The sequence below is a fragment of the Balearica regulorum genome, chromosome 22, assembly GCF_011004875.1.
Source record: "Balearica regulorum gibbericeps isolate bBalReg1 chromosome 22, bBalReg1.pri, whole genome shotgun sequence".
In the NCBI taxonomy this organism is placed as follows: Eukaryota; Metazoa; Chordata; class Aves; order Gruiformes; family Gruidae; genus Balearica; species Balearica regulorum.
This window is the reverse complement of record NC_046205.1, coordinates 7,522,536-7,545,598: the sequence shown is the minus strand read 5'-3', so window position 1 is coordinate 7,545,598 and position 23,063 is coordinate 7,522,536. Positions and strand designations below refer to the sequence as shown.

Here is a 23,063-nt window from a genome sequence, read left to right as displayed (position 1 = left end):
GGCGCCCCGTCGCTGATTGGGCGGTGGCGCGGCCCGGCGCATGCGCAGCGCGCACCCGGTGGGAGGCCCGGGCCGGAGCCGCTTCCCTCAGCGCGGAGGCCGGCGGGAGGCGGGGGGAGCCGGGCGGGGCGCTGCGGGCACCGGTCACCGCTACCGGCACCGGCGGGGCCGCGTGGCACGGGGAGGGGGCCGCTCCGTCCTCCCTCCCTTCCCCCTTCCCTCCGATGTACCGGGGTGCCGCCGGGTCCTGCGCGCTGATTGGCTAAGGAGAGAGGGGAGACCTGCGTCAGACCGCTGGAGCGGACGCCACGGGGGTGCGTGCATTACGTCACTGCGGTGCTGGGGGGGGGGGAGACGTGTGTCTGCTTTTGACGTCATTGGGGGGTCATGCGGGGTGAAGGCAGGGGCATTAACGGGGGCAGGGTGGGAGCGTTGGCGGGGGGGGCACGGCCCGGGAGGTCGGTGCTAAGGAGGGACGGGGCAGGAATATTAACGGGGGGGCAGGGGCTGCCCGGGCGGCCGCGTCAGGGGGGGCTGCGGGGGGGGGCGAGGGCCGCGGCAGGGTCAGAGCGGTCGCCTCTCGCCCGCGGTGGGTGCGTGGGGGGTTGCGGAGCCGGTCATGGCCCGCCGCAGCCTGGGGAAGCGCACGGGAGTTGCGCTGTTTACGGCAGCGGAGGGAAAAAAGAGCGCCCGGGGCTCCGTGTGCCCGGGGAGCCGTGGGAGGGGGCACGGCCTCCGGCCTGCACGTGGGCGGATGACACATGTGCTTGGCTGCCGCCGCCGCTAATTTTCTCTTGCGTTTTTCCTTCGTTAGCCCCGTCCTGGGCTGTTTTCTGAGGAAAAGCCGAGGTTGCTGCGTAACTGCTGCAAAACGGCAGGAGAAGCTGTTCCCCAGTTCTCGTGGAACCATCCCTTGCCTCTAGACTAGGAGCATCGGCCGCTTCTGCTCCCTAATTAGCGTCGTAACTAGAGCAGAGGGTGCGGGTGGGAAGGGCGAGAACGAACATCCCCTGCGGAGGGAGAGAGGATGAGGAGAGAGGAGCCAGGATTTGGGCTCGGTCTGTTGGCGCTGGCGCGTGGCAATACCGGTTAATCCTTTTGGCGCTGAGCGCCGGGGAGCTGTGGGCTTTCCTCAGCTGGGTACGTGGTTTTACTTGGTGTTGACCTTTCTGCTGTTGAGGCTCTGGTCTCCAGGTCTCTGTCAGTGTGCGCAGACCACTCCGAGTTTTGAAATCCAAGACTGAAACAGGGTGGGGGTGAGAGGGAAGGACAGCCAGGGCCGAGAAGGCTGTGCCCAGCGGATTAGGAAAACTGCACACTGGGAGTTGGGAGACACTGCATTGCTCTCGGAGGATAACTCCTCAGCTGGAAGAGGAGTTATCCTGATACAGAGACCTTTGCAAGTGAGGTGCAAATCAAAAACCAAATGATGCTTTCCTCAGCACAGAGCCTCTGCTGAGAACGAGTTCCTTCCCAGTCCAGGTTATTGACTTCTAAAATCCTTCAAACTGTTACTTCTTAAAATTAAGAATAGTTGCTGTTTCTCTTTCTGTAGGGTTCGTCAAGACTGAGTAGCGAGAGAGGTCGTGATGAAGAACCAAGGCGGGGAGACCAAAGCAGCCCCGCGGCCTGCCAGCTCTTCCAAAATGAGCAGTGGGCTGGCGTTGGAGGAAGGCGACTCGTCGGAGGCTGCAGCACCCCTGGAAGGTGGGGAATCCCCAGGGCCTGGGGTGCGCCGCTCCCTGCCCGCAGCTGACAGCAGCGCTGGCAGCCCTGGCAGCGAGGCACAGGAAACGCATGAGGGTGGGTTTTGAGCCCGGAAAGAGCCAGGCTGGTGCTCTCTGTGTGAGCGGGCTGCTGTGTCCAGCTCTTTTTACTTGTATAACAGCAGCTGTGAATTCCGGGGCAGAAAATCCTGGTTTCTTCCTATTTCTGTGTGTGTACAGTTCTGAAGTAGTTCCCACTTCCTGACCAAAGCACGGAGTTGATCCTCATCTGAAAATGATGGGTCCTTTATCGTTGCTTAGACCTTCAGAGTCCCATTCAGCAAATGTCAGACAGCTCTTTGCTTGGGGCAGCGTTATGTTGAGTGACCTGCCCTGTTACTGGCACGTCATAAAAATAATTCTCTGGAAGATGAAAACTGATGGATGTGCTGCCTGGTCTTTTCCCAAGCGTCCACTGTGGGGGACAAGATGCATTTGATCTGAGACAGTACAGCTGCTCTTCTATGTGAGGAGAGAGGCTAACCCAGGTTTAAAAATCTATTGTAATGTAAAGTAGCCTGGCTCTGGGGATGTTAGCAGGCAGTTCCTATGAGGGGAAGCTCACGCAGAACCTGCTTTCGTTAAGGGCTCGTGGGGAGGGGGCGGATTTTTGCTCTTGACAGATGTCAGGGGCTTGGTCATGCTCTCGGGATCAAAAGAGAGGCTGTTAGGAATGCACCTCCATTGTCAGGGCAGCTGGCTGGAGACGCAGCCAGAACAAAGCAGCTTATGTTGCGGGAAGTTTAGCCAGCCCCGGTGCAGTGGGGTGCTCGGGAAACCTTCCCTTTGCCGTGTGCTTATAGAGACCAGAGAATAGACAGTGTGGGGGAAGCCTTACGCTTTTGTGTTCCCACAGCTCCTCTTGCGCAGGAGGACACCAAGTCCTCCCGGCCTGCCGTGCGTGACGTCTCCGAAGAGCTCAGCAGGCAGCTTGAGGACATCCTGAACACGTACTGTGTGGATGCCAGCCAGGAGGGCCCAGGCGAGGACGGCGGGCAGAGTGAGCCTGCGGAGCCGGAAGAAGCCGAGAAGTGTCGTAGCGAGTCCCCGAGGAACGGTGAGCAGGAGACGGGCAGCCCCGAGATGAACGGGGAGAAGGAAAGCACGAAGGGGACTGAAGATTTTCGACCCAGCGAGGAGTGTGGGGAGCGGGATCAGAAGAAGGCTCAGGAAAAGAAGAAAGCCAAGGGCCTAGGTAAGAGGCTCGCTGCTCTGGTTGTGCCACCAGCCTGAGAACTTGGGTGCAGACATTGATTTTATACAGCACTAATTGCCCTCAGTGAAATAAGCGCCTTGGGCGCGTGATGTACCGCGGCGTTTGGGAACGATACAGCGTTGTGTTTTGTGGGGTGTGAGGAAATGTGCCGAGTGCTGCAAAGGCACCGACTGCTCCTGGGTGCTGCTGCAGCCTCTGAATTCTGTGGATTTCTCTTCTGCTGGACACAACTCTTCCCTAGCCAGCCCAGCGTGGTTTCCCACTCTGAAGACCAGGTCTCTCCCCAGCTGCTTCAATTGTTCACCCGCTGTATGCGGTGAAATCTGTGGGGCAGAGCCCTGAGGAGGAGATGGTAGCTCTGGCCCAGGGCAGGCGCGGCTGTGAGCCCTGGTTTGTCTCTCCTGTCTTTGCCCTTATGAGCCAGAACTCCAAGTGATTTTATTTTATTTATTTTAATTCCGTGTCTCATTCCAGGCAAAGAAATCACTTTGCTGATGCAGACGCTGAACACCCTGAGCACACCAGAGGAGAAACTGGCAGCACTGTGCAAGAAATACGCTGAGCTGGTGAGTGCATATTCCTTCGTTTCTGGGGCTGGGGGAGGAGGCTGCAGCAGCAAGCGCGGGAGCTGCTTGAGGAGGCAGAAGATGGCTGTAGATTTTTTTTTTTCTTGATATTAAGAAGGACAGTTCAGGAACACACGTGTAGCTTTGCAGTGATGTTCTGGGATCTCTGCAGTGCTGGAGATCCAAATATCAGAGGATGGATGTTGCTTGGTCCAGCCAGGCGTTGTGTGCAGAAGCGTAAGCACAGACGGGAGTATTTTTGGCAAATCTGCATGTAAGAGGGCTTGAGATCTGTTTTCTCTCTGCTCCTCTAACGCGGAAGCCGCATCCTGTCCCAGGAGGGTACTGTGGCCAGGTCTGTTCTGCTGAGCGCGCGTGTCCCGCTCTGCCTGTGGGCAGGGCTGTACTGAGAGTTGGCCAGCCCAACCATGACAGAGGCTCGCACGGATACGTCTCCTGTCTCCACCGCTCAGTTGCTGCATTTCTCTTGATAATTTCTGAGCAAGAAATGCATTTTTGGCAGAGTCACCCTGCTGCTGCGTGTACAGCTGTACTAAACACACAACGTCTGATGCCATGTTTAACCAGAGCTAGTCCCAGGCATAGATCTAGTTCTGTGCACGGATCCAGTACAGAGAGGAGGTGTGGGACTGTCTGTGCGTGTCCGAAGTGGACGCGTTCAGGTTTTCCCTGTGCTCAGAGCTCTGCTCCAGTTGAGCAACATGTGTGTGGAGGTGCTGGGTGAACGTGCAGGTCTTTCAGATTCCAGCAGGACAGGAGTTCAGGAAGGAGCAGGGCCCTGTCCAGGGCGCCTTGGGCTCTGCGTCAGTCCTGCTCTGCTCAAAAGTGGCATCTTTTGCGTTATAAAGCTCTTGCCGCCCTCGCAGAGCACAGAGAGCATCATCGGCCCATCATATTGCCCTGGTCTGTCTTGCTGCATCTGTGCCCTTTGCTCCCCTGTGCCAGCTGGAAGAGCACCGTAACTCCCAGAAACAGATGAAGATCTTGCAGAAGAAGCAGACGCAGCTGGTGCAAGAGAAGGACCACCTGCAGAGCGAGCACAGCAAGGCCATTCTGGCCCGCAGCAAGCTGGAGAGCCTGTGCCGCGAGCTCCAGAGACACAACCGCACCCTCAAGGCAAGTGTCTCCCGGGCACTGTTCCAGGAGCTGCTTCATCCCGAGCACTTGGATCACCTGCGGTGGGGCTGCAAGCCATTTTGGCAAACTTACCTTTACCAATGATTGCCCACAGCCCAGTGTTTTAATTTTGCTGTTAAGCCATCATTCCGCACTGTGCCTGAGTGTTATTTCAGGGTATATTCACTGGAGAAAAGGAGGGGAAAGGCCCAAAGTCCTTTCCTGGTTGATGCAAGGAGCAGTGGGAGGCTGGGTGGGTTCAGAGCGTCACAGTTTGGGCAGTTTGCTCACCTACCTGGCTGGCACAGCAGCTGACTGTCTCTGCCCTCTTCACGCAGGAGGAAGGTGTCCAGCGTGCGCGGGAGGAAGAGGAGAAGCGGAAGGAGGTGACATCCCACTTCCAGGTGACGCTGAACGACATCCAGCTCCAGATGGAGCAGCACAACGAGAGGAACTCCAAGCTGCGCCAGGAGAATATGGAGCTGGCAGAGCGGCTTAAGAAGCTCATCGAGCAGTACGAGCTGCGGGAGGAGGTGGGTCAGGGTGGGAGACCTGGTGTAGGGTCCTTCACCTGCCCAGGGAAGCGTTTCTGCTGGCGGAGGAGAGAAGGGGGCTCCAGGCTCTGGGCTCTGCCCTTGGGTCACTGCCTGGGCAGCAAGGGCCTGGCTGAGCGTGTCAACGACCGGTGGTGTTTCCCTTGGCAGCACATCGACAAGGTGTTCAAACACAAGGACCTGCAGCAGCAGCTGGTGGACGCCAAGCTCCAGCAGGCGCAGGAAATGCTGAAGGAGGCAGAGGAGAGACACCAGCGGGAGAAGGACTTTGTAAGTCTTATAGCGGTTCTCTGATGGTCGCGATTGCTTTGCTTTTTGCCTTGTCCCTCTGCGGAGGCTTGTTACTGTTGGATCCCTGAGTGCGGAGCCCAAATCAGATCAGGCATGTCTGGCAGTGACCGTTTCCCTGAGCAAGGCTGGAGCCCTGCTCTGCCCTTCGGGTTTCTCCCAGCCCGCTCCCATCTCCAGGCCAAACGCCGGCTGTGCAGGGGCATGTTGAGAACCTTCCTTGGTGGCAGCCTGGTAACTGCCTTTGCTCTTCCTTAGCTGCTGAAGGAAGCTGTGGAATCGCAGAGAATGTGTGAGCTGATGAAGCAGCAGGAGACCCATCTCAAGCAGCAGGTGAGTTACCCAGTCTGGGTGCTCAGCCTGGTAATTTGGGTTTTTTCCTTCCTCCCGAAGCAGGGAGCAATCCAGAGTTCCTTAACTGGGAAAACGCAGAGTCAGGATTGCTCCTGAGTTTGGTGTTGGTGAGCCTGTGTCAGCACACTGTGGGCTGACTTCCTTCAGCAATTCTGCCTTCTGGGAGCAAGGGGCCTTCGTTTTTACGAGCACGTTTCCTACTGCTGGGAGCAGTCGTGTGATCATACCTTGCTGAATCAGACCCAGCAAGTGCCTCCTGCCAAGGCCGGAGACATTTGCAGAGCACATCGGTCTCTGAGGTTGTTTCCTTAGCAAAGAATTTTTCCACATTCTCCAGTACCTAATGTTGTCAGAGCAGCTCCGTGCTGCCAGGTTGTTTGTCGTGAAGTCCAGTCACAAGATAACTAGCTCAGTTCTTGGCTGACATCTCCCCTCTCCGGGGGAAGGCTGTCAGGAGGTGCCGTGGGGGGCAGTGAGGAGCTGTAACCCTGTCTCTCCCTGCAGCTGGCTCTCTACACAGAGAAGTTTGAAGAATTCCAGAACACCCTTTCCAAAAGCAGCGAAGTGTTCACGACATTTAAACAGGAGATGGAGAAGGTGGGTAACGCTTCTGCTGCCCTGCAGAGCTTGCGTGGGCTGGAGGCACTGCCTGCCTCTCCTCGATGCTTCTGTGAACTGGAAAAGCCACAGCTCTGTTAGTTTTGCTTAGTTTTGCTGGTATTAAGGTTGATGCTGTCCTTGCACAGTGACTTCTGTGTCCCGCCTGTGTCAGAACAAGCAGTGCTACCCCTGTCCCCTGGTTTGTTGTTACCTGGTCGTTGTTTCCCTCTGGTGAAGCTGACTGGAGCGACACGAGAAGTTTCCCAGGACAGCGGAATCTCGCTGTCTCCACTGGGGAAGTGGGTGCCCATTTGAGGACACATGAGATGTAACTGCAGTGCTCTGCCTCTGGCTTATTTGTTCCCTTTTTGTCACTGTGATTCTGTAGATGACGAAGAAAATCAAGAAGCTGGAGAAAGAGACCACTATGTACCGCTCTCGCTGGGAGAGCAGCAACAAGGCTCTCTTGGAAATGGCTGAAGAGGTGAGGAGGCTCTGGCTGTTCTCTGCGGAGGCAGCTGGAGCAGCGTGGTGTTGGGCCGGAGATGAGGGGTAGCAGGACAAGTTCTGTCTCGTGGCAGGCAGGCTGGGTGGGGGGTTGTGTTTTCCCCTTCGGACTGATTTCCTTCCCTGTATGTGCTGGTTGGAGCCCTCTGTCATGTGGCAAAGTGAAGGTTAATCAGTGCAGAGGTGCACGGAAGAAGTCAGACAGTCGTCGGTGCTTGGCCTCTGTGGGGGCAAGGGAAGAAAGCAGCGGTGATGATAGGATCAGGTTCTTTGAATACCAAATGTTTGTTTGGTCACAAGTAGTTTCCCCTCAAACTTCCCTCTGGGGTTTCATCTCTCTCCCTTTCTGCCCCTCTGTCCCCGAGCGTGGTGGAGCCTGAACTGCCTCTCTATTTGCAGAAAACCCTTCGGGACAAAGAGTTAGAGGGACTTCAGGTGAAAATCCAGCGCTTGGAGAAACTGTGCCGAGCCCTGCAAACGGAGCGCAACGACCTCAATAAGAAGGTGCAGGACCTGTGTGCCCACACGCCCCGGGCAGACACGGACCTGTTGGAGCCTTTGAAGGATCCATCCCGGGACAGCTCCGAGGCGGTGGCGGGAGGCGTTCCAGCAGAGCAGCGCCTGGCCGAGGATTGCATTCACTCAGGAAAGCCGACGCACAGCACGGATCCTGCGGAGAGCCCGGGAGAACTGAGCATAGGAGCCTTGGGGCAGAGCGGGACTGAGGAGGGCCCTCAGGGTGCTGACTGAGCCCCTGGTGCGGTAGGCAGAGGTAGGGAGAGGGAGGGTGACCTGAATGTTTCCATAGACTCGACCTGATGCCGCTCTCCTGGTGCTTGGACAGGCACGAGAGGACGGCCCTCCTGGGGATTGGAGATTTCCTAGCTTAGGTTTTTGGAGGGTTTTTAAAATTTTATATATATATATATATGATATATATATGAAATATAAAATATGTGCAGGGCAACGTACACTTTATATACGGATATACATGAAAACTAGAATGACCCACCTCCCTGCGTGTGCGTGAATAACTAATATATGGAGACTCAACTGATCGTCCCTTTCACTAAAAGACCTTGTCATTGGCAGGCTGCGACTCCCCTAAAACCTAGCGCAGCTCAGGAGGGCAGGCGCGGGGATCTGCCCCGGCAGGCAGCACTGGGACAGCCGGACGCGTCGCCGCCTCCACCTTCACAACAACTCTGGCATCGAGTGAAAGCAAACGAGCTGAGCAGGGGAGAAACGAAGCGTTTCCCAGTGCTGGATTCTCCCTCCCTCCTCTGCATCAGGCAGGAGGGAGCTCCCGGACTCGGTCTTGTTTTCTTGTGCCCTGGGTGGCAGCTCTCTCCTGCGTGAGCTGAGCAAACGAGGGTGAAAGAGGCCGTTTCCCCTCCTCCGTGTGGGTTTTGTGTATTGAACGGGGACAAAGAGAAGCAAATGGGGGGTGCCCGTTCATCCAGGCCTCCCGCGGGGCCTTTGCTCTTCGCAGAACCTGCCAATGTCTCAGTAGCCTTATGATTCACAGTTGCCTCTTTGCTATACGCACATGTGCACAAGTGTATTAAACAGTTAATCCAAAGGTCTAATTCCCAAGTGTTTTGCACAAGCGCGTGTGATCAGTTGTGCAAGGGGACGGGGAGGTTCCACCTGAGCTCCTCTGCCCCTGCGTCAGGACCTCCCCGGCCCATCCCTCAGCACCGAGCTGGGGCTCCAGGAGGATCAAACCCACATCTGCTCCACCTCCTGCTGCTGAAGCCGAATCGCCGGGACCAGCACAAGGACCATGCTGCGGGCTGGTCCTTTCCGCAGCCTCAGGTGCCCGCAGGCTCTCCGGTCTGGCTGTGCCGGTGCCAGCGCAGCCCCCCTCCTCCTCTCCCTCGGCTTTCTCAGAGGAGCATCTCCCAAGTGCCGCTGTGGCTGGATGGAGGGTCCTTGCGGCCTCTGCCCACTCACCCAAAGGACCCTGTTGTGCTGGGAGGGTTTATGGACCGGCCTGGGGCCTGCTGGCATAGGGCTTGGGGGATTTCTCCTTAGTTTCTCAAGACACTCTGCTTTCACTATTCTTTTGAGAGACCTCTACTTGCTTGGAAACCTTGCTGCAGCTTCTCTTTACAACAGACTTTATTTTCAGCATTGCCTTCCTTTTGCTTGAAGCTGAAGCGAGCTGGCTGGAGCTGTTCCTCACAGTGGACGCGCTCAGCAGAACAGCTTTGGTTTCTCTTCTGGCAACACAGCTGCTCTCGTGTCTTCTCTCCATGATTGTACGGTGCCCTCGCAAAGGACCTGCCTGGCTGCGGGGGGAGCCACCCGCGGGAGGTGCCTCCGTGTCCTCCTGTCCTCCACGGGGACTCCAGCAAGTTCAGATCTAAGGAACGTGGCCGTCTGTGGCAGAGACAGGCTCTAACGAGTCGCTACAGAGCTGCAGTCTTGAACATCCACTGGGCTGTGTGCCCCGAGCTGAGCATGGCTTTGTCTTATGTCTTACACACCTCGCTGTCGGTGTTGCTCCTCCGGCACAGGGACATGTCGGCCTCTGGAAGGAGCCGGCAGGAGCCCCCGGAGCCCCCGAGTGAGTGAATGATGCTGTGGCCGGGTGGGACGACCCTGTTTCCAGCAGCCAGGTTGAACGAGGGCTGCAGCTGGGCTCTGGACTTCTCGCTCTTTCAGTAAAAGAAAAACCTCTTAGAAACTGTCCCCAACCCCCCTTTTTTTTTTTCCTCTTTCTCCCTGTTACGGTACAGGTAACCTCTGCGGGGGCTATTGTATGTCTCTTCGTATCCAATAGAAATGCACCCACCCTCGCTGCTGCTGCCTCTGTGGTTTCTCAGTCAGTCGTTAGGCCACGAAGATTTGGGGTGCTGGGCTGTGGGGAGGGAGCAGGGAGGCCACATCAGCCCCCAGGCACGGCTTCCCCCGCTCCCAGGGCCTGGCCCTGCCTTCCCAGCGGTGCTGGGGAGGGGGGTGGCTGGCAGGGACCTTCTGCCACAGAGGTGACGGGACATCCCTGTCCCCGGGACCCCCAGCTCGGTGTCCGGCTCTCCCTGCCCACAAGCTGGGGCAGCCACCAAACGCCACATGTGGCGTCAGACCCCCCCTGCCCTGCGGGTCCTGGCACTGGTGGTATCGAACCCCTGATGGCGTCACCATTGGCTCCAAAATGTCTAAGATTGGCTTAAAGTCTGGCAAGGATTTAAATAAGAAGCTGCGTTCAGTTCTGCATACGCTGGGGGATGGGACCGGTCTTTAATCTCGCCCTGGTGCGAGGGCTGGAGGCTCGTTCCTGTGGAGGCACATCTGGTGACTCCGGAGGGGACTCGGGGTAAAGCGGGGCAGCTGAGGGGGTGGCAGGCGGTGATGCCCGTGGGAGGGGACCCCACAGCCCAGGCCGGGCCCTCGCTGTGCCAACGCGGCCGCTGGGCCCTGCCCTCTCCCCCGCACCCGTGCGGAGCTGGTGCTGGTGCTGAGGCGGGGGCCAGGCCCGGTTATCCTGCACGCCACACGGGCAGCCGGTGTCCGGCAGTGCCCCTGCCCTGGGGACACGCCAGAGGAAGTTCCCTTTCCCTTTAAATGCAAATCCCAGCCCCGGGGCTGCAGGGACGGGTGTCCGGCGGGGACGGGTGTCCGGTGGGCTCGGGGTGTCCGGCGGGCTCGGGGACGCGGCCGGGTCGGCACCGCAGGCCAGACCGGGGCCTGGCGCAGGTCAGTCCCCCCGCACGGCCGTGGCGCTCGGGGAGGGGGCCAGAAGCTGCAGACAAAGGGGCCCCCGCAGCCGCTGCCGGCAGCCCCATCCCGCCGCCACAAAGGGGCACGGGGGCGCTTGGCTGGTGTCCGGGGGTGACGGGGCCCCCCGTGATCTCTGTCTCGCTCTTGCACGCGTGGTCGAAATCCTCTTTTCTGCAGCACTGGGGAAGACGCGGAAAGCCAAGGCCAGGCTGGCAGCTCCCAGCTGCTGCTCAGGCCTCGGCTTTGCTCCGTGCCACGATGCTCCAGCGCAGCCTGAGCCCGGCTGCCGGCACCCACGGAGGGGGTCCGAGCTCCTAGCTTCAGCCCTCCCGCCACCACAGAGCCGTGGTGCAGCCCGTGGAGCCCTGCTGCGGCTCAGCCATGGCCACGGCCGGCACGCTGCTGCACTGAGGGTCCCGGGGCCCCTTGGCCACGCCATGGGCTGAGGCAGGAGGGGCGGCACCGCCCCGAGTGCTGCTCGCGGGGGGACCCCGATCCCCGCCAGCTCGGGTAGACACATCCTCTCTGGAGACAAGAGGCCCCGCGCAGGGAAGGGGCCGCCAAGAGCTGTGTGCATCCTGTGCAGGGTCCCTGCTCTGCGGCTCCGGTGCCCTGCACCCTTCAGGATGGAGGACCGGAGGAAGAAGCGGAGCCCCAACACCTGCCTGGCCCAGCCGGCCACCGGGGCCCCGCGGCCGCTGCCCCCCAGCAAGAGCACATCTTTCGCGCTGCCGCTGCCCACCCTGCCCTCGCCCAGGCAGCGTGCCCGGCTCAGGCGGTCAGTGCCGGCGCGGGGGGTGACCACCAGCCCCCCACGGCCCCTCCGGTGCGGGGCCAGCCGGAGCCCAGGCGACACCAGCCCCTCTGTTCCCCATGCAGAACAAGCAAGGAGCGGGTCCGGGCGGGCGGCGCGGGGGCGGCGCGGGGGGCCCCGCTGCAGCACAGCTTCCTCACCGATGTCTCCGACGTCTGCGAGATGGAGGGGGGGCTGCTCAGCCTCCTCAGCGACTTCCACTCGGGAAAGCTGCAGGCCTTTGGTGAGGGGCTGGGGGTCGGTGGGGGCCAGGGGAGTCTGGGGGGGCCGGCCGGCCGTGACAGCTCCCGCCCGCGGGTGCAGGGAAGGAGTGCTCCTTCGAGCAGCTGGAGCACGTGCGGGAGATGCAGGAGAAGCTGGCGCGGCTCCACTTCGGCCTCGACGTCTGTGTGGAGGAGCTGCCCGAGGAGCAGAAGAAGGCGGCGGCCGACAGGAACCTGGACCAGCTGCTGGCACATGTGAGCATCGCCCCTCGCCCCTGGTGTGGCCCTGCTGCCATGACCGGGATCCCCACTGGCCCCGGCCTCCCCACTGGCGCCTCAGCCTCTGCCTTTGCCTCCCACAGCTGGAGGAGCTCAGCAGCTCCATGTATCCTGGGCCGGGCGTGGGGCGGGGGCGATGGCGGTGACAGTGGTGGCCGTGGTGGCGGTGAAGGGGGATGGCGCTGGCCCTTGACCCACGCTCAGACAGAAGCTGCACCTGGCCGAGAGCCCTGACCCCGAGGACGCGACGGCCTGACGAAGCGCCCGGCCCGGCTGGGGGGCGGCCGCCACTGGAGACCCCACGGGAGCCCCACACCGGGGCCACCCCCCCCGCGGAAGGGCCGACAGAGGCGACACCGATCGAGCCCTGCGAGGCCAACGCCCCCCGCCCCCCCCGCCGCCGCCATTTTGGTGGGACCCGCAGTGACGGGGGGCGGGGCCTGGCGGCGCGCGGGCCCGCCCCCCGCCTCGTCGCGGCCGGATGACGCCATCAGGCGGCGCCTGGTTGCCGTGGCGGCGGCCATGGCGGCGCTGGGGCTGCAGGCGGAGGAGCGGCGGCGGCTGCTCCGTGCCGTGACCCGCCTGCAGGTGGGGGCCCGCCCGGACGGGGGGGCCTTGGCGGGGGGGCGGGGGCTTGTGGGAGGACGCGGTGGGGCCCGGCTGGGAGGGGGTCCCCGTGGGGAGGACACCCGTGAGGGAATGTGGCTGGAGGGGGGGGGGTCCCCGCGGGGGAGCGCGGCTGGACGGGGACGTGGCGGGGAAGGGTGGGGGCTGCACCGCTGGAGGGGGGGTCCCGGGGGGTAACCGCGGGGGGCCGGCGGGGTGGCGGGGGCCTTGATCCAGCCGGCGCTGCCTCATTAAAACCTGCCTTGGTTCAGACGTGGGACGCGTTTGCTCCTTGTGCGCCAGGCCGCGTCCCCCGGGGTGCCTGGGCAGGGGGTGGCGGGGTTTGGGGGGGCTCTCGCCGGCTCCAGCGGCACCTCTGCCCCGTGCGCGCAGGCCGGCGTCAGGGGCTACCTGCTGCGGAAGCGGTTTCGGAGCCTGCGGACAGAGTACGAGGAGGTGGTGCGGGAGATCGAAGGAGACCTGAGCCAGCTGGAGTGGAGGGGACGGTTCCTGCCGCGGCCTGTGTTTGTCCCCGAGGTCCGTGTGTCGGGACGGCTGGGGGCTTCCACAGTCCCGTCTGGGGGGGAGCACTGGGGCACGGCAGATCCGTGCGGTGGTGTGGCCGGGCAGACGATGTTTTTGCAGCGCAGTCCCAGGAACCTGTGTTCCTACTGAACTGAACCCAATAATTCCATAGCCGAGGCCTGTAAGACTCCCCCTCACTTGTGCCCCTGAGACCCCACGCTGAGGGTTTCTTCCTGCCGGTGAAGCTCAGCCTCAGGTCAAATGCCCGACCCGCGCAGGTGACTCCTGGGGGTGTTGTCCCTGGGCACCCACCTCACTCGGTCATACCGAACAGCCGGGCCCTCCTGCGGTGGCTGAGCACCGCTCTCTAATGTTTTTACCACTTCTGGAAGGAAAGCCCTTAGACCAATTCAGGGTGGTTCAAAGCAGAGCACGTCGGTGTCATGGCAGGAGTGGGACAGAGCCACCTTTCAGATCTTCGTATTTTCTTTTCCTTGTATTTCAATCTCTCGCACGTTGCCCCTTTAGAAGCCAACTCAAGGGAAGTGTTCAGGTCTGCGGGAGGCTGTACCGAGCAATGAGACCAGCACAGAAAAACCACGGGAGGAGCCGGACACCTCCGAACCAGAACGGGACTGGGGCTGCAGCAGTGTGAAACCTACAGCCCAGCTGCAAAGTGAGAAAGAAATGAGCTCCGTGGCTGAAGGTGATGTAGCAAACCCCCCAAATCTCAGGGCTGATGCCAATAAATGCACTGAAAAGGGGTGCAGCGCCCCAGCAGAGAGAGAGGACCGGCAGAATGACAGCAACGTGTCCGCTGTGTGGGACAGCGCTGTCCTGGAGGCAGAGTCCCTGGAAGCCAGCCTGGGTAAGAGATGGGAGCTGGCACACAGCCCGCGCTCTCCTGCGTGGTCTGAAGGACCTGGTGCTGAGTGCAGGGGGTGCAGCAGGTCCTTGGGGAACCAAAACCTTGACAATATCCTGGAGAGGTTAGAATAACTCAGTGCAGGAGAGACAGTAGTGCAATCTGAATCTTTCTTCTAATAATAGGTTAATCTTCCGTTTCTTTGTAGAAATTCCGCTTGAGGACATAAAGGATCTTCCTCAAACTCGGTCTGGTCTCCAGTCCTACAGAAATCACTTGATCATGGAGTTGCTGTGGTTGCAACAAGCTATCGTCAGCCGTAAAAACGTAAGGGCCTGACCCTGCCTCTTCCGAAAGAGTGTCTCTGCCTGTCTGCAGCCAGAGCGGTGCTGTCTGTGCTGGGGCTGGGGCTGGGGCTGGCTCAGTTACCCAGGGATTGGACTGGATGACGGCAGTGTCTTTTTTTTTTTTAACTTCTCTGGGGAATGGTGGGAAAAGGGATGATGAAGGCGAATAGGAGCTGTTTAGATCTGGGTACAAGCTTTGTTCCTGGCCTGCTACAGAGACCTTGCTACTGGGATAACTATCCTGGCTATACAGCGCAGCAGTAGGTACCGAGGCACTGGCTCCCATAGCGAGCTGCTGTTTGCATTGCTGGAAAGGTGAGACTCGTGCATCTTCTGGCCAAGTGCAATGATTCTGCTCGTTAATCTGCAAGGGTGGGTTCTTTCCTACTTCCAGTCTCTGGGATTTAATCATTAACACTTGATTTTCTTTCTCTTGCAGTACTTGATGCTGAAACAGAGGCTGGGCACTCCTGACCCGTAGGAGGGCACTCCTGAGCGCGTGGGGCACTGATGTTGGTGCAGAGCTGCAGCACCGCCATCGTGACATGACCTCACGGACAGCAGCAGCTTAGGGGAACTCCAGCTCCCTGAGTTGATGTTTTCCACTTCAGATGAATGTGGCAAGAAAGCCTTTTATTTATTTCAAATGGGAATTTTGGTCAAAGCAAGGATTAAACGTCACTGTGCAGCCAAGGAGGTGGTTGTGTGTCCTGGAGGGAGTCCCAGGGATACCTCCTTCCAGAAGAACCCTGCTTCCGTTGGCTGGGCTAGGGGAGAACTCTGGTGGAACTAAAATACCCGAAGGCAGCAGGTGCTTTGAACCTGCAGGATCAAGCTCTTCTCTGGTGATCTGCGGGTGACCCATATCGGTATCTGAGCTGTGTATTTGGGGTGGCTCTGCAATATCTGGGATCTCCCAAGGGCTCGTGGTAGGCTTTGGAGAATACCTAGTTGCAAGAATAAGTTAGGAGGAGAGTTCCCCAACTTTCCTGTGCAGTTGTTGGGGGGCAATGGCACATCAAACTTGACCTTCAGGAGATGAGGCTTGGTTCCCAACTTGCACATCTCTGGCCACGGTGATACCTCTCTGTGTGGCAGAGTCACCTGGACTGGTGCTCGAGGGGGCAAGTAAGGACTTACAGGGTTTGGCGCTTTGTCCATATGCTGCTGTGGTTCAGGGCCATTCGAGGTCCCTCAGAAAGGGACTTTCCATGTTCCTTACTGTGACCCCAAGTCTTCCGTGCAAACACTTGGCATTCCTGCTGCCTGAACGGTCGCTCTTGCCATATGGCAGATGTATTCTTCTGCTCTGGAATCATGCCGACTTGTTTGTGAATAAAAAGTTTTCCTGACGCTCGTCTCTGAATCTGTTCCTGTCTGGCCTGCCTTCCTCTCCCAGGAAGAGCCAGGTGAATCCATGGTCTGTTTCAACCCGTGGCAACCTGTTCAGTGCAAAGAGTGGTGTGCCCGCTGAGATGAGGATGTTTGTCTGATACACGCAGGACAGAAACCTATTGCACTTCTCATGCAGGTAGCAAGCAGTGGCAAGGGGGTGACAGCTTCTGGATAGTGCTGCCCCGCATGGGATGTGAGCCGGTGCCATAAAGATAGTGGCACTTACTGTACCTCCAGGCTGGTTAATCTGAGCCTGGTGGCCGCAGTGGCTAGCGAGGGAGCTCACAGTACTTGGCGTTTAAGGATTACAGAGCTGTGCAGTTCCTCGTTCTCAGGTAGAAAGGTGCTCTGCAGGTTGTTTGATGTGGCCTCCAGACTGGCCCACAACTTCCTCCTGCTGGGCCTGCGTCCATGGAGACAGCCGGTCGCACCAGACCGTGCTGCGAAGGGACGGCAGAACGCAAGAGCGGCTGGTTGGAAGGGCCTGGGTTTGGTGGGAGGCTGGCCGGGGCTCTCCTCCACGCCCCACATTGGTCTCTTTGCCCCTCTGGTCAGCGGGGCTTGCTTGACTCCTGGGGGGGATGAGCTCCTGCGGCTTAGCTCTGGCACCTCCAGCCAAGAATGTGGTGGTGTATCGCAACGGTGACCCCTTCTTCCCTGGGAGGAAGTTTGTAGTGAACCAGCGGCGGTTCCTGACCTTTGAGGCATTTCTGAACGAGGTGACCAAGAGCATTCGTGCACCCTTGGCCGTGAGGAACCTCTACACACCCAGGCATGGCCACCACGTCGCTGAGCTGGGGGACCTGCAGGACGGGTGCCAGTATGTGGCTGCGGGCTTTGAAAAGTTCAAAAGGCTTGAGTGAGTAGACGGACCTTTGGGCTCTGGGTTTGGTAAGCAGCTGTACCTCACCTCCACAGGGGATGTATTGGGGTGTGAATGGAAAAAGAAGAGGTAAGAGGGGTACAAACCCAACGAAAACCAGACCGATTAATTTATTTTCCTACTGGAAACTACTGGAGGTGTTCCAGATCGCATGGAAAATGCAAATATTCCTGATAAGGTCACTTGTCTCTCAGAAGAAAACATGTTGGGGGAGGCATGCCTTCTCTGGCAGGATGTTGTGATCAGTGCTGCTCTGCTTTCTGTGCACCTTGTTTTGTGGCGTGTGGGAGGTTCTGCTGCCCGCTTCCTTGGCTGAGCTGGCAGTCATGCTGTCTCCACTGACAAATACTTTTGCTTTGGTTTGATGGAGGCTTTTTGTTTTCTAATCCTGCACAAAATAGACCTGTTTTGGTCCATCCTGAAATACAGACGGTTAAAGAGGGTTTTGTGGCATCGCTTGGCTCTTGAGGGGGTGTGTGTGTGAGGTGAATTTTACTCCCTGGTATGTATTGCATTTTGTTGAGGAGGTGGTCCAGGCTGCATTAACACCGCTCAGCCCTTGGAGCTATGATCAGTGAGTAACACAAAGGAATGAAATGTTCTGGGTGTTTTTAGCATGGGGATCTGCAATGGTCTGTATTCAGCTGGGAATTTCTTAAATGTAGCAGACGTTAACTTAGACTGAAGTTCTGGGAGACCATGAGGTGAGGCACCCAGAGAATCGTTTCAGAAGTGACCCAAATAAGTCACCCACATGTCTGGTGGTGATGCACCGAGGCAGAGCAGTGTGTCGTTTTCTCACTGCTCTTCAGTAAGCCACGGGCCAGTTGGTATGTGGCAACGTTGTTGTCTTGTTCTCGCAGCTACTTAAATCATGGAAGGAAGGAGCTCCGTGGGACAACGAACAGCAAGGGTCTGCAGGTGAGTCCCTGAGCTGAGGGCAGGCAGGCAGGAACGCAGGTGATAAAACTGAATCACAGAATCTTTAAGGTTGGAAAAGACCTCTAGGATCATCAAGTCCAACTGTCAAATTTCCAACTGAAGTGGAAATTTAAGGCTGCGAGGTGCTGGGTGGAGATCAGGCCAAAGTGCTACAGGAATCAGTAGGACACGTGTGAGACAGTGCAGGGGCTGCTGCTGCGTGCCTTCCACCCCACTTAACGGTGCTCAGAGGTTCGCTGGCAATTCTGGAACATGCTCAGCTACGTGAAGAGCCTCCCCAGCCTTGGCGTTGCTGACAACAAACCCCACCTAGCACCAGCAAGCCTGAAGGCAGGGCTGGCAGCGTCCCCAGGGCTGGCACTGTCCCGCCGGCAGCTCCTGATGGAGAAAAGGGAACAGCCCTGGAGGCTCCGTGCCAGGGCTGTCGCTGTTCTTGTGCACTGAACTCGGTCTCTAGTTCCACACTGTAGCTCCCTGGAAGCCGAACGTCTTGGTGCGATGGCAGAAGCACGCCCGCCTGCCCTGCACAATACAGTAAGTGCCTTGATGTTTTCTCCTTGGATGTTCTCTGGGAATGTTTTTGGGGGCTGGAGGAGGGAATTTCTCTGTGAGATCCTGGGAATGCTGCCCCACAGGGACAATTCCCAGCTTCTGCCTGAAGTATTTGCTGTAAATACTGCCCAGGCACCAGTAGCTGGCTTTTTCACCCCCCATCTTTCACAGCTGCAGGAATACTGGCTCATCGCATGCTCTGGGTTGTTTCTGCTGCAGTGTTTTCCGGAACGGGGATTTGCTGAGCCCTCCTTTCCCACTGCCGCTCTCCAAGAGCACCCCACTGCAGTGGGACGTACTCCTGGCCGTGCTGACAGAGAAAGCCGACCTGCGCAGCGGAGCTGTTAACAAGTGAGTATCCAGAAAAGGCGCTGCTGGCTCCCCTTTCCCGATGTCCGGAACATGAACAGCTCTGATTAGCACAGAGGACTGAGAGTTCAGACAGCCATTTCCAGTCTGCTTTTGCAAACTCATTTGCTTTCCAGGTTTTCCCGTCTTTAAATTAGGGATAACCCCAATGTCCTGGGTGCTCTGTGAGGAGGGCTGATGATGCTGGTGTCCGGTGAAAAAGCAATAAGCAAGCAGTAAAACGTGGCATAAAAAGGGTTTATGTCTAGAGAGAGGAGTTTTATGCAACAAATACAGCCTAGCTTCTCCTCATACATCTATTTACTGACACCCAAGGAAAAAGCTGAGATCTGTTGCATCTCACTGATCACTGGGTGTAATGTTTCTGTGCACTTCCTTGGAGCAATGCTAAGAATGAGCCTCTCTGACTTGCCTCGGTCCCGTTTATCACTTTGCACATTTGCTTCCACACTGAGGGGTTGTTCACAGTCTTGTGACAGCTCTGAACCCTTTGCTGTCTCTTCCTCGAGACTCTGCAGGCTGGATGGAACCCAGGTGTCTGGTGGGGAGGAGCTGGTGAATGGCGATTACTATGTGGCAGTGGGAAATGAGGAGTACAAAAAACTGCCTTACTTTGAGCTACTGGTGCCCCAGGATTCTGCGTGCAGAACACTGTGGTATGTAGACTGTGGCCAAGTGGTTTAAAGAATCCTTTCTGTGGTAGTCTTCAGCTAAAGCCATCTTTTTTTGCAGCCCTGCTGTTCAGTGCTGTCTGCTTCAAAACTTGAGTTTTGCTTCATGTGTTGGAAGTTTAGGAAGAAGGAATGTGTTTTCAAAGCTTTTGGTGTAAGGGTTAGTCCCTGAAATCTAGAGTTCAGTGGCAGAGAAAGCAAGTGGTTTGGTTGCTTCTCAGTTAAGTGTTCATCAAGCACAGAGGAGCACCTGCATTGCACATCACAGGCCTGTGGTGGGCAGTGTGATGTAATGGGAATGTGCGGAGTGTGCTCTGCCTGTCCTGAGAAAAAAACCCTTCAGGGGCCCTCTCTTATGGGAAAAAGGGAGATCCTGCCTTCCTACAGTTGACTTCTGCCTGACATTGAGAATCTGCTGCTTCTTTGTTACAGGAACCACCCAAACAGCAGGCACAAAAAGTACCGCAGAAGGGTAGGTGGTTCAGCTGGCGCGGGACTGTTTGTGTTATGGTCGCGGTTCCTTTGTGCAGGCATCCCTCCATGAACAGTGGATGTGTACATCCATCTCCATTCCCAATTGCCATGGCTATGGCCTCCTCGCTTGGCACTATTCCCAAAGGAGAGGAGCTGGAGACAACTACATGGCCAGATCACATTTGAATTAAACCTTGCTGCCTGAAGAAAAAGTCCTTAAGGTGGCCTCGCTTACCTCTTCTGCTTTTTGGTTGATGGGCAGGGGGAATTCATTCTGGAGCTAGGATATCTTTCCTGCTCACTGTGGGAGTAAAATGCCCAAGAGAGAGCACAGATGCAGCAGCTGGGCTGTCCTGGATTGTCCATTGAAACATGTGTTTATGCTATTTGCTTGTAACTTTTCCTTTTTCCTTTTTTTTTGTTTTGTTTGTTTTCAGTTTGGTGAACTCTGTGCCACCTCCCAGGACACAGCTGGTAACTCTGCTCTTGCTGAACCACCTCAACAGGTAGTAGTGACTGCAAAAAGTGTTGTATGTGTTCCCTGTACCTGTTTCACTTGTAGTATCGACTTAAAACAGGGGAAAGTTGCAGTGTTTAGGGGATTGCCCTGCAAAACTTCTCTTGTATTATAAACTGCTTTATCAAGAAGTGTGTGATGAATATTTTCAGCTGGACAGTTGCAGGGTGCAGACCACAGGAGCTGCAGAGAAAGACAAGATCCCAGCTGCTTTTCCACAACTGCAAAGGCAAGCCAGGAAATCTCGCCTCAAAGAGGAAGAGTCCATTTTCCATGCTAAGCCTGTCCGTGCGGGGCGAAACAGAAGGAGCAACAGGAATGTGCAGCACTGGCCTGATCAAGGTAAAGGACACTGCTGCAAATTGTAGAGAAAGACTGGCTTTACTTTGATGCTAAAGGACGAAATACCTGCAGATGCACTGAAAGAAAGCAGTGAAGCAGCCAACAACTTCTGTATTTCTGCTTCTTTCCTCTCCTCACCTGGGCACATATGAGGACTTTTCTGTAGCCTCAGCATGACCAGGCCATGGCTATCTGCAATACCCGTTGAACAACTTTCTTTTCCTCTCCTCACAGAAGAAAGTGTTTATAAAGCCACAGACCCTAGGAAGGAGGTGCGAGGTGCCCAGCAAGTAAAAGAGGATGAATGCACAAGGGAAGACGTACCCACTGATCAGGTATGAGGAATGATTTTCTGCCCTGTTAGGAGTCTCACTACTAGCTGCAGGGTAGTACTCGTGGTTCCACTAGAATCTCTCTGTGCTGCAGGTTTTGCACAGCAGGGAGGCCAACTCCAAGAGCCAGCCCATGCGAACGCGTCAATCAATAGTTTATAGCAGTTGCTTGGGGAAGTCCTTCAGTTTTTTGCTTGTTTTAAGTCCTATTGGTTAGGTTTGCGAAGCACTGTGCTTCTCTCTGCAATGTGTAAAGATGAAAGTAACCACTAGGGGGAACTTCAGAAACCAGAGGACAGCGTGTAACTGCAGGGCTTTACATTTTTAGAAAGCCGAGATTGTCATCCGGGTAATGAACATTTCCCTTCTGGAATGTGAGTTACAGCTCCCCACTGCAGTAAGGATATCAAAAGCTTTCCTAGATTTTTTTGTGCCTACTACTTCTATCCTTACTCCTGTTCCAGAGAGTTGCAGAAGAACTTATACCAAAAGCCAAAATGATACACCACAGTAAAGTATTTCTTTCACTTAATGGTTCTATGCAGTATGTAAGATCCTTCCTGGCTGTGCTCAGATTTCTCACGCTAAAACTCAGTTCCCCCAAATATAACTTGTTAAGCAGAACGTGCTTGTAGCCAGGCGAAGCTCAGAAGCTGGCATGGAATAAACATGTAATTCCTAAAATGACTGAACACATTTATTAGACAGTAACAAGTTTAAAGTTTTTTTTAAAAGGGAAAAAAAGTAGTTCTTGTTGTTTTAAAACAAAATTCTGTGTGAAAAATATCTGCAGCGCGCTTATTGTTTGTAGCGTAACAGTGTTTTAAACTTTTCATGAGGACATTTAGAATTGATGTAATGGAATGACATGCATTTTGTTGTAGGTGATTCACGGTTCTGCCTAGGTAGTCTCTTTGGATTAATTAGAACTTCAAAGGAACACAACTCCTTTGAACTTTAATTTGAGAAAGCCTTAGTGAAGAGTTAGGTAATGGTTCCTGGCTTCTTGGCTCACTGAGGCCTGGTGTGCTGTGTTTGCTTTAGAGGCTGGGCCAGCATTTCTCCGTGGGGTGGGTATTCTGTGCCACTGCTTTCTGTCGGCCTTTCCCCCGCTCCCCCCCCCCGACCACACTGCTATACAGTTGTTACTTGAGTGTCACAGCTCTCCTCTGCAGCGGGAGAGGATCATTAGGCATTAAATAAACTACCTTTGAATTTAACATTGAGACCCAAGTTTGCATACCAAAGCCATGGTGGTGAGAGTGGAAATGGAATCCAGGAATTTAGTTCCAGAATCTTTCTGTAATTATGAAGTGCTACTTTGGTAACTCTATTTCTTTCTCACAAAAAAAAAAAAAAAAAAGACACAGACTACAGACAAATCACAAAAGACTGTGGCAAAGAAAAGGGATGCCAATGACTCGGAGGATGAAAAGCACTGAATGATGTTTCCTTCGGCAGCGAAGAGCTCTGAAGACTTCGCAAAGGGACCAGGACAGGACAAGGACACTTAGGTACATGGCTATCTGCAAGGTATCTGCAGGGCTAGATTTCTGTAACACCACAGACTGGCCCAGCTTTTAGGTTAATTAACCAACTCTTCTAAATTCACCCTCATCATCTGTGCTTGAGAAGCAGAGTACCAGTGAACAAAGAATGAGATGCACAATTTCATTAAATAATTAAGACCTTCCTCCTTTCCTTATCTCTATGGTGTGGCAGAGGAGATGGCTGCTTTTCTGAACTCTAATTAAACCCATTTGTATCTGAACTTGGGAAGGAAGAATTACGAAATAGAATATACGCCTTTATAACAGAATGTCTGCCAGGAAGTTTATTCTCTCTCAGATACTTCTTATGAAGAGATTTCATCGCATCATTGTCCCTCTGATTTGGAATGCTTAGAAATGTGTGCAGCAATCAAACCTGTTCCCCAAGCTATACACATTTTGTTTCTGTTAACTTGTTTTAGGAACATCTGCCTAATTTAGGAGAAGTCATAGTAATAAACAGCTCTTGTATTAACCCTCTTTGTGCAAGGCTTTCTGTATTTCCCTCCCTAGTGTTTCTGATTTAATTACAAGGGTAACAAAGATTTTTTTCTTCTGTGATCTACCTGGTATTTTGGACTGATAATTTCACTGAAGAGAAAAACACCCTTTCTTCCCAAGGGACAAACCACACTGTTGTTATCTGGCAGATGAGAGGGATTCTACCAGGCTCCAGTGGAGAA

The 23,063-nt window shown here is 55.9% G+C and overlaps 3 protein-coding genes across 9 annotated transcripts; all 3 read left to right on the top strand.

Annotated features, from left to right (window-relative positions):
* The first annotated feature begins 46 nt into the window (after window positions 1–46).
* TXLNA (taxilin alpha) lies at window positions 47–9,795 on the top strand. 4 transcript variants are annotated; one of them, XM_075773713.1, is made up of 12 exons: window positions 47–314; window positions 1,556–1,803; window positions 2,623–2,961; window positions 3,457–3,548; window positions 4,515–4,685; window positions 5,024–5,218; window positions 5,390–5,509; window positions 5,786–5,860; window positions 6,386–6,478; window positions 6,870–6,965; window positions 7,388–7,760; window positions 8,081–9,795. In XM_075773713.1, exons 2-11 carry the CDS (start codon window positions 1,590–1,592, stop codon window positions 7,736–7,738), a joined length of 1,746 nt encoding a protein of 581 aa, XP_075629828.1. In that variant the 5' UTR covers window positions 47–314; window positions 1,556–1,589; the 3' UTR covers window positions 7,739–7,760; window positions 8,081–9,795. The 4 variants fall into 4 exon arrangements, with proteins under 4 accessions (XP_075629828.1, XP_075629826.1, XP_075629829.1 ...); XM_075773711.1 differs by having other exon boundaries at window positions 7,388–9,795; XM_075773714.1 differs by having other exon boundaries at window positions 49–314; window positions 1,556–1,707; window positions 7,388–9,795.
* Window positions 9,796–10,362: 567 nt separating this feature from the next.
* On the top strand, window positions 10,363–15,710 carry LOC104637998 (coiled-coil domain-containing protein 28B). 4 transcript variants are annotated; one of them, XM_075773783.1, is made up of 8 exons: window positions 10,556–10,690; window positions 11,301–11,492; window positions 11,594–11,751; window positions 11,832–11,986; window positions 13,010–13,153; window positions 13,670–14,009; window positions 14,215–14,333; window positions 14,793–15,710. In XM_075773783.1, the coding sequence occupies exons 2-8, from the start codon at window positions 11,341–11,343 to the stop codon at window positions 14,832–14,834; spliced, it is 1,110 nt and encodes a 369-aa protein (XP_075629898.1). In that variant the 5' UTR covers window positions 10,556–10,690; window positions 11,301–11,340; the 3' UTR covers window positions 14,835–15,710. The 4 variants fall into 4 exon arrangements, with proteins under 4 accessions (XP_075629900.1, XP_075629898.1, XP_075629897.1 ...); XM_075773782.1 differs by having other exon boundaries at window positions 10,574–11,492; XM_075773785.1 differs by lacking the exons at window positions 13,010–13,153; window positions 13,670–14,009; window positions 14,215–14,333; window positions 14,793–15,710 and adding exons at window positions 12,094–12,116; window positions 12,215–12,533 and having other exon boundaries at window positions 10,363–11,492.
* A 619-nt stretch (window positions 15,711–16,329) lies between these two features.
* DCDC2B (doublecortin domain containing 2B) lies at window positions 16,330–22,856 on the top strand. The gene is made up of 10 exons (XM_075774281.1): window positions 16,330–16,607; window positions 17,399–17,552; window positions 18,031–18,107; window positions 18,345–18,476; window positions 19,004–19,150; window positions 19,598–19,637; window positions 20,077–20,145; window positions 20,309–20,498; window positions 20,733–20,833; window positions 22,195–22,856. The coding sequence occupies exons 1-10, from the start codon at window positions 16,330–16,332 to the stop codon at window positions 22,270–22,272; spliced, it is 1,266 nt and encodes a 421-aa protein (XP_075630396.1). The 3' UTR covers window positions 22,273–22,856.
* Window positions 22,857–23,063: the final 207 nt, after the last annotated feature.